The 10,362-nt window shown below is 33.7% G+C and overlaps 1 protein-coding gene across 2 annotated transcripts; it reads right to left on the bottom strand.

Moving 5' to 3' along the window:
• Positions 1–812: 812 nt before the first annotated feature.
• Positions 813–6,488, bottom strand: LOC114417085 (chaperone protein dnaJ C76, chloroplastic-like). Of its 2 annotated transcripts, none has more exons than XM_028382187.1 (9): positions 6,226–6,488; positions 5,346–5,474; positions 5,112–5,241; positions 4,691–4,811; positions 3,733–3,814; positions 3,248–3,298; positions 2,783–2,821; positions 1,589–1,685; positions 813–1,178 (listed from the first exon to the last, which is right to left on the bottom strand). In XM_028382187.1, the coding sequence occupies exons 1-9, from the start codon at positions 6,364–6,366 to the stop codon at positions 1,051–1,053; spliced, it is 918 nt and encodes a 305-aa protein (XP_028237988.1). In that variant the 5' UTR covers positions 6,367–6,488; the 3' UTR covers positions 813–1,050. The 2 variants fall into 2 exon arrangements, with proteins under 2 accessions (XP_028237988.1, XP_028237987.1); XM_028382186.1 differs by having other exon boundaries at positions 6,145–6,484.
• Between the last annotated feature and the right edge of the window lie 3,874 nt (positions 6,489–10,362).

Here is a 10,362-nt window from a genome sequence, read left to right as displayed (position 1 = left end):
TTGATGATGTGTTCTTTTTTGCTAATGTGATATTGATGATGTGATATTATGCTGACATGACATGTGGTGATGTCACCATGATATCATCTTTAGTTTATGTGCCACACAATGGTGTCAACATGACATGATAATGATGAGGTTAATAATTTTTTATAACTGGTAATTTAAAATTTAAATTAAACTTGAAAAAATGACAACTCACATTACTAAAATTGAAAAAATAAACTTATAGGAATAAAAAATGAAACAGTGATAACTTACATAAAATAATTTGATATTTAAACCTTTTATTTTCACTCTATCTTTCAAAATATTTTTGACTTGTTCTTATTCTCACTTTGCATATGGACATAATTCATATGCCAATATTTGTTAACATTGACAATATGAATATACTGAATTTCAAGGGTATGTTTAGGTAAATTTTTCTATAAGCACTTGTAAAGGTTTGTTTGGATAAACTTTTTTATAAACACTTAGTAGAGAAGAAAATATAAAAGAAAAATAAAATAAAATTAGCTTATAAGAGAAGTTAATATAAGAGAACTTTTATAAATTAACTGATGCATAAATTAATTTTAACTTATGGAAAAACTTATTTTATTTTTTCTTCCTATTTTCTTCTCCTAATCACTCTCCTCTTCTATTTTCTTCTTTGATAAATTGGCTTAACAAAATGAAATTACTGCTTTCCTAAGAGTCTACTCCGCAGGTTCCTTTGTTGGTCATTTCAGCAACACATCTTCCTGCACGGCTTGTTAGTTTGAATTAGTACTTATGCTGAAGCCAACAATTCAAATGGAAATAGCTGAAACATAGAAATTCCATCACATTGAACTTAGCTTTATTTTATATATCTCTGTATTTACTATAAATCATCTGTATTATTTTTACAGTAATTAGTGTTGCAGCATATACAATGATGGATTGTTAAATGATAAATAAACTTATGAGATTCATTAATAAGATGCTATGGATGAATTAATTACATGGGATTGGGTGCTATAGTTATAGAAGGTGTAGGAAGGACTGTGGGGAAAATAGTGGTCACTAGTCCTTGCTGGAGGCTGTCTCTGGAAGTTTAAATGTGGGAGGCTTATCAACACCTCTTCTTGAGTATTCCCTCCATCTTCTAGCAGCAGCAGCAGCCCTTTTTGCTCTTTCTTTGATTTCCTCCTCTGCATAATGGTTATCATTTGAAAGATTGTAAACAATGAAAATGTTTTTTTACATTGATATCTAATCATAGATGGTCATATAATTAAAAATAATTAACTTTTGTAATAATTGCTTTAAAAGTTTTATTTAGTATAATTTCTAATTGAATGAGAGTGCAATTTTTTTTTTTGAACTTTTAACAATTAGCATAACCAAATAATCAGGCTTATTGAAACATACTTTTTGATGTGGAGTCAAATTTTGTTGATAGCTACTAGAGGCTAGAAATTGCAAATTTAATTCCTCTAAAAAAAGGAATGGCTGAAATAAAGTTCTAAAGCAAAACAACTGAAAAAAGGAAAACATTGGCAGATGAAAACTATAATATCCAACATTTAGCAGAAACCTTTTGTATTTTCACATCCAATACCTGAACTTAAGTCTTTTGGTTTGCCCCATAGATTGTTCCAGAACATATCTGTTTTATCAGAACCTTTTTCCTTCATCATTCTCAATCTTGCTTGTTCCTGCACGACACTCAACAATGTTTAGTCATATGCATAACATGTTTTATACCGTGAAACTAACAAACAATCACAATTTTCTACCCAATAAAGAGACATTGAAGCTGGTGTGAAATTTTTTGTCAAATGAAGATTCACAATAGTTTGAGACATCCCTCATTAATGTAAAATTAAGTACTCTAAACTCTAAGAACTAAATTTTTTCCAAAAAGGTTCCGTATTATTCAGTAAATATTTCATTATCTTAAACTGCATGCAGATCCTCCAATCAAAATCAAGGACAAATAAGAAATCTTAAGTGTTTAAGAAAAGAAACTTGCTCATATCAAGAGTGAACTACTCTTTTGGTCAGAAAGATTGGGTTGAGTTCAGTATGGTTTCTCAACACCAGGGGACATAAATTTAGTCTTGGAAAGATGAGAAGTGGCATGGTGCCATTGGTGTCAATGACAGAAAAGCAAACATGATGTCACTTTCTATCTTTCAAGGAATAAATTAATGCCGGTCAAACTTTTTTAAGAGACCACCAAACTAATGTCAACCCTATTTTTCGGTGATCAAAATGGTACTTTCCTTTAATTTTAGGCAAAATTACAAATTTGATCCTATTTGTCTCAGAATTCGATTTTGGTCCTCTTATAATTTAATTCACGAATTTATTCCCCTAGTTTTTTACAATCCTATTGTTTCAGTCCTCAACCTCGAAATTAGACGTTCACTATCAATTGCTTACCTTGACCGCCACGTGTTACGATTTTAATGGAGGTTACTATTAATTAGGTGCACGAAATTAACGTCCAATAAATACGCGATATGTGGCGATCAACGTTGACAAGTAGTCAACGTTCAATCTCGGGATTACAAAAAATTGAGAAAGCGTGAATTAAATTATAGGGAGACCAAAATCAAATTTTGAGACAAATAGGGAGACCAACTTTATAATTTTACCTTAATTTTAATACCTTAAGAACCTGTACACTTTTCACAGATTAGTAGGAAAATTCATGAAAATTCCCATACCATTAACTGCACGTAAATAAGTGATTCCCCAACTAAAGCACATAAAGAAAAAAGGTGAATGAGAATGTAAGAGTTATTACCAAGACTTTTGCCTGTCTCTTTTCCCATCGGGAACTTGCCTGTCATTTTTAGTTTGGTTGGATCATGTTAGAGGAGACAACATAAATACTACATAAATGCAAAAACATTAAAATTTTAGGCATGCTGATTAAAAGATTTTCTCTGAAATAAGCATGAAACTTATGTGACAAGAACACTAGAATAGAACAATGATAGTGCTACTATGACACATTTTGAAGAAGTGCTTTCATAATCCATGTTATCATGACTTTTTAACCACTATTTCCAGAATCAGAAAGAAGAAAATTCCAAATTCAAGGTCTTGGAGCTATGTTGTAGGACATGCAGAATATGATGATATCAACCATATTTTATACCAAGGCAGGCTCATCAACTCCCCCCAAAATATACACAAATGTAGTTAAAAAATTGGAAGAAAATCTCTGAACATTTAAACAACCCAGTAGTGTATGAGTTATTCTTACCATTCTGAAAACATCAGATGCTGATCCCATTCCTGAAAGCATTAGGGCAACCTGCTCACATTTAAGATGCTCAGTATACATATTAATGGTATACAAAATGCTTAACTAGACAGAATTATAATGTATACCATTTGTAGAAGAAAAACTACCTTACTTTAGCTCATTGGTTATCTAAAAGACTAAAACTTCATTTTAAAAGAAGAAAAATATCATTACTATGAGAGACAAACTTCATGTTTTTTTTAAAAAAAAAAATCATATGTAGTTAAATTGAGGCTATACTAAATATGATCAGAAACAATCAAGAAATATTACAGTTTGAAAACTTAAAGCCATATGCTACTTGGTTAAAACTGTTTCTCATATATCAGTAGCCATCTAAAAGAGGGAAAAAAACAAAAGCGACCACACAATCTTAGGAATAGAGATTACAAGGAAAATAAGATCCAGAAGAAATAGATTTTTGCAACTTAATTTGGCCTTACATTGACTCTTTCTACGCGGCGCATTTCGTCTTCAAGCAATGATAGTTGTGCAGCTGATGTCCAATGAATGCAGTCAACAGGGCTAAAACACAACAGTTATTGTCAAATTAATTTCTGAAATCTCCACTATCCTAGTTACTTCACAAACAATGCCTTTGTCATACAGATCCAGTTAAAAATATAAATTGTATTGAAGAATGAAGGCTCATTCCTATATCCATACATGATAAACCAACATGCCTAGGGGCTAGGGCAGGTGTAATAGTCCCTTGTTATATTATATCCCAAAGTGTTTTTAACTTCTTTTTTCTTTTTTGGTTTCTAGATATTTGTCTCCCATTTCAACACATTTCTCAGCATGCTAGAAATCAAAGGCTTCAAAAGTTGTAGATCATAACCGTCAACACTGGCACAAAAAAGAATAGCAGAGGAATCATGCTAATTCAGGAGGGTTCTGAACGTGGAATTAAAATCATTTGAGTTAAACCCTTGACTGATTTGAGACATTTTTTATGCAGTTGGCAAAGGGTGTATGAATAACATAAATACGAGCCATCATGATTTAATGAAAGTTCAATCGATTATAATTGCCCGTAACACTCTTAAAGACAATCAATAACCAATATACTTATGTGATGCAGCCCATAACAAAACCCTCTCTTTTTCTGGTAAAATGCAGGGCCAAAGACCTTAGAACAATTTAATCCCAATCATAAATAGTAAAATGGAAAATGTACAAAAAGGATTTTTATAAAACAACAGTGACACTAGAGGCAATGCCATCATCACAAAAATTAGATCAGTGTGTTATTGACACTTACAAAAAAAACATGGTCATGGTCAGACATTAAAGAGTGAAACCGGGTTTCATTAAACTTCTAATATGCTTAAAATTAATTATATCAATGGAAACTATGGATAGAGAAATGAATGATTAGAGTAATGCTTATATATATACCAACTATCAATAGCCTGTTGAACCAATTCAGGCTTCCCGCATTGGCTGTACACTCTGGCTCTTCCAAACTCTTCCTCTATTCCAAACACATCACAAGCTACATTGGCACAGTTTTTGCAGCCTGTTCAAGGATTTGAAGTACAATTACATAACATGCCTTGGAATTGTTCTAGTTGAGGATCTAATAAATACATTTAAGCAACATCTAGAGTGCAAATTTTAGATGTCAATGTTTTTCTCTTTGGCATAACCAACTCTTGGTAGATTCATAACTGTTTTTCACTTTTTCTACAAAGGAAGTGTTATTAGATAGAACCATCATTCTTTTTCCAAAAGAGGAGAAAGATGGAGACATAAGAGTGCTTGACAAGAACATACTATAAGATAACATTATAGTTTTCATTAGAGTGACAACAAGTACCTATGCAGCTGAATTCATCAACAAAAACATGATCCTTTGGACTAGAATCATCTAGAAAAGGATTGATTGAAGTCAAAGAATACCCATGAATTTCATCATAAATCATACGCTGGATGGGATCACTGAGCACCTGCACTGTAATAGTCAATTTACTATATAAAAAAAAAACACAACAAAACTTGAAGAAACTTTTCTCAAAGTTTTGAAATTTATGATATTCAGAATGGAACCCACCCCATATACTTCATTGATAAACGTGCAGAAATTTGTAGCCTCAGGATCATTGTCACTCAAATCCGGGTGGCAAGCTTTCATGCAATTGTAGTACGCTTTCTTGATCTGCCCTGGAGTGGCATCTGGAAGCTGGTGAAATGGATCAACCAATCATTAAACATACACTATACAGTATGATATTAATATATATCTTGATAATAATGTTCTCTCTCTTCCCTCAATTATAACACTACTCTAAAAGAAGGGAAGGAGGGAAAGTTCACCGGTTCGATCCCAACTAATAAATTAATGATTAACATTTATTGATAAAAAAAAATAAAAATTATAGCATTACTCTCACAGCCACAATTACTCTAGATGTAACTTTCGAATTAGTTGTTACAAAATTAGAGTAAGTAAAAAAAGTTTGACAGTATCATGTATTGTATTAAATTCTTCATTTGTGGTTAACTGATTGGGCAGCTTGGATGGGTTATTGTAAATCTTGTGATACTTTCTTCAATTCATATGAATGATAAATAAATAAATATAATTCTTCATTTTTTATATTAAAGTCATAAGTGTCTAATAGTGGAAAATTTGAGTAGTTTTCACAATATCCTAAGTTTCATTGCAATGCAGAATAAATATCATGGCTATACATCTCACTTAATTTATCATCTGGGATTTCCCTATTGTCTCTAAAGTTACTCAAATGAGAAAAGACTTCAACTTATTATTATGATTTTTTTTTACCATGTATGAATACTTTTAGAGGGAAGTAAACAAAGAAAAAATAAATCAGAGTGTGATACATTACCAGACCCAAAACTGCATAGTAGTCATCTACAACAGCAGTGTCACTCGTTGAAAAAGATTTTTCCTCAGAAGCAACTCTTACCCTTCCACACCCTCTTCGTTTGCCATTGTGTGTTACAAAATTCGAAGGAGTTGCAGTCTTTGGTAGCATCCTCCATGAGCTTATGGAACTTAAATTCGATTTGAGAGGTTCAGTGTACACTGGAGACAACAACTGAGCCATTCAAATGACCAATTTCCTTTGAATAGAAACTTGTGTAGGTGAAAGTTGAATTGGAATAAGAAATGAAATGACATAAAAAATAAAATAAAATAAAATTGTTGATATTTTGAGTGGAAAAATGTAAGATTCAATTTTTTAAGGAGGAAGAAATTTCGGCCCAGAATATCATAGGCGGTGTTGATGACGTGGCAGCGTGACAACCAATGACATCCAAAGAATCTGGACGAATGTAAGATGAATGAATCTAAGAGAGTGAGGAGAACGAGGCAAAGTGGGTTTTACCCTCTTTGTCCTTAATTTGAACTTGGTTTAAATGTTATTGGTTACTGATAAAGGAAAACTTTTAAAGTTCAAGTTAAGTATTAAGTGATGCAGCTCTTATCACAGTTGTCAAAGTGTGAGTTATTATAATTTTTAATTTTTACGAATAAAAAATATATTGTATTTCTTTTATTGGAATTTAAAGTAAAGAAAAAAAATGTTTCAAAACCCAACTTTGTTTTGCTACTTGTGCTTCAACAAATATTTGGGTAAATTATATTCCCTTGCGAATTGCTTTACACTTTTTGTTTTAAATTATATACTTTTTTCTAAAAAATAAATACATATTAAATGCTAATTCTTTTAAAAATAAATAAAATTTTTAATAATGGTGAATGATTATGAAAAGGTCTTCTAATGATATTTTAGCTTTTCTATAATTTCAATACTATGAACGACTAATTTTGAGCATTTTCTTATTTTTATTATTATTTTAAAAATTAAAACAATATTTTAAATACATTTATTATCAGCTTCAATTTAAATTTTATGCAAAATATTTTTTCATATTTTAAGGTCACAAAATTGATAATAAATATTAAAAATTAAATAATTACCAACAATGTTTGTACAAAAAAAAAATACCAACCATGTTGAGAATTACTGTCTCCGAGTGAAATATAAAAAAACTAATTCACTCTCATTAAAAAAATAATTAACATCATTTAATATTGGCTGTCTCAATAAAAAAAAAATTATTTCCTATAGTACCTTCTGCATTTAATTGCATAGGAAAAAAAATAAAACAGTCCCTAATTAAATGAAAAATATTTTAAAAATAATATCATTAAATAAGAGAAAATTAATTAAAAGTTATTTATATTTTAGTTCATTAAATAATTTTGCCCCCTTATATTTTAGTCCGCAGGTAATACCACATTATTAATTTATAGTTAACCATTATCTTATATTTAATAGTTAATCATATAAATCGATTGATATGGGTTATTCTAGCTTAATCAATGGTCATGGATTCAGATTTTGAATTTATGAAACTACATTAAATAATTGGAGGAAGAGTTTTTACTAATTTTACTCAATTCAAATGAGATTGTTCCAAATGAAAAATACTTATGATTTAAAAAAATATATGTTATAAATATTAACGATATAAAAAATTGTAATTACATTATAATGACATTTGTGACATTGTTGACTAGTATATAGCATAGTGAAAGACCTACAACTTTGTGAAGATTGACTAGGAAGTCTGTTAGCGCTGTTAGCGCTTGGCTGTCGAGGCCCAAGCAACCTCCTCAGGAAAAGAGAAAAAGAGGATAAGATTTGCGGAAATTCGATCTTCATGCATTCATAAAGCGCTTTTCTTACATTTATAGTTGCTATTCCGATAGGTATAACAGAAAGCTAACAGTCTAATAGAAAGCTACAAATTCAACAATATCCTAACAATAATATTCCTTTATTCCTCTAAACTTCTTCTAGAAGATACTATGCTAGTGTTGTGCCCCTACGTACTTGCATGCGTGCATGATTTGCTAGATTTGAACCAGTGTAGACATATTGCCAACAAATTTACACTCCGTCCCCATTAACCACTCGGGCATCGACCCAGGAACTGGAAGAATACATTTAAGTTTTTATTAAAAATTCATGATCAACCTCCTTTCGTAGCACCCTACCCCCAGGGGAAGTCGAATCCCCGTTGCCTCCTTGAAAGAGAGATGTCCTGAACCTCTAGACGATGGGGGCATACTTGCCCGACCGCCATTATACTATGTTCATAGTATGAACAACTTTTTGGAATTGTCAATATAATTGAATGATATGATTCGATAAATTTTTGTTTACATCTTTCATAATTCCATAGAAATTTTTGATTAATCATTTTGATTTCGAAAGAGAAAATCCTTTACGAGAATGATTGGTTTGTTGGAAAGGACGGTAGGTTAAAACTTCATTTCTTTCACTGTCCTTTATTACTAAGATTCGACAGGTATTAGGTATATTTATATCTACTCCTAAGCCGGGAAATAAAAAAACAATAATCAATCTGGAAATTGGGTAAATAGAGATCAACAAGTTTTTGAAAAGAATTTCAAAATAAAATACGTAATCCTTCAGATGAATGGGAGTATTGCTTTGCCTCTTGGGCCTTGTTGTTTGTAGCTCCTTACTGCTATTCGTATCATTCCCGCGTGCTTCAAACAACACCTTGTCCTCAAGGTGATGAATAGTTTTAAGGGTCGTCCAATCCTCCCAGGATGTTTCGTTAGGATGAAGACCCATCCACTGAACCAGCACGAGCTGCTTTGAGCCTGTATCAGATGGAATGGACTTGTGAGCTAGGATAGCTAATGGAGTCGGGACCGGTTGGTTATCCACTGCCAATGGTGGAAGGTCCACAGCCTTCTCAGGGTTAGAAGATCCTACGAAAGGCTTTAAGATAGAGCAATGGAACACCGGATGAATGCGCGCTTCTGAATGTGCACTGAAACTCTCGGACAAACCTGATGACAGTGCAGTTCCTCACCATTGCCCACCGTAACCTGAAGGGTTGAGGTATCCTTTGGGGACAAACTCAGGGTGGAGACCAACTCCTGTTGTAGGAAGTTGTGAGTACTTCCGCTATCAATAAGGATGTGGACACGGTGATTCCCAATTAAGTCGGTGACACGTAAAGTTTCCAGAGCCCTGTGGCCTGAAAGTGCATGGAGACTGATATGCGTCGGTGACGAGTCCTGAGAAGCAGCAAGAGCAGTTGGCGACGAGGGAGCGGAATCGGAGTCCTGGAGACACTCATCTTCTTTTGTAACAAACAAGAACAAGGAGGAAGTACACTTATGCCCTTGAGAGTATTTCTCGTCACAATTAAAGCATAAATCGTTTTCACGGCGAATGGCCAACTCAGTCGGAGATAATCGTTTGAAAGGAATGGTGGTTGAGTTTGGTTTGGCCGAAGCAGGAAGCAAGGGTGGTTCAAGAGGGTTGGTGGAGGGTGGAGGTAAGGAACGTGAAGGGAAGGAAATAGTAGGAGTAGGAGGGGGTCGAACAGAAGGATGATGACTATCTAACAACTTCTCCTCATGAATCTTCACGAAGGAAACCTCCTGAGCCAAGGAGTGAGGCTGCATGACTTGCACCTCCCGTCGAATAATGTGGCTCAACCTCAAAACAAAACAACTGAGCACGAACGACGCCGGAAGGCTGATGATGCGGTTGGCAATAGCTTTGAACTTCGAAAGGTAAGTGGAAACGGTTGAACGCTGCGTTAGTTTACAGAGCAGACCAGTAGGATCTTCATAGGTTGACGATGAAAACCGTGTGTGGATAGCATGTAGGAAGGCAGACCAAGACTAAAACTGGCCATTGCGATACATCCACTGGAACCAGGCTAATGCAAAGCCTTCCATGTAGAAGGAAGCGATGGTGAGACGGTCGTGGTATGGGGTTGCATGATATTCAAAGAATTGTGTGATCTTGAATATCCACCCCTCTGGGTCAGAGCCATCGAAGCGAGGGACCTCCAATTTTAGATAGTGAGCAGGGTTCGTGGTAGGTGCAGATGAAGACCCGGGGAAAGGTGATGGTATGTGAGAACTAGCGTGCGACGTTTCCAATTGAGTTATGCAGTGAAGAAGCTTGTCGATCTTGGCGGTCATGGAAGAGGAAAGCTTAGCAAAGGCATCCTCCCAATGATCGACATTGGTTTTGGAT

This window comes from Glycine soja, chromosome 6 (assembly GCF_004193775.1).
Source record: "Glycine soja cultivar W05 chromosome 6, ASM419377v2, whole genome shotgun sequence".
Taxonomy (NCBI): domain Eukaryota; kingdom Viridiplantae; phylum Streptophyta; class Magnoliopsida; order Fabales; family Fabaceae; genus Glycine; species Glycine soja.
Note: the sequence above shows the minus strand (reverse complement) of the source record. Positions and strands in the feature narration are given on the sequence as shown.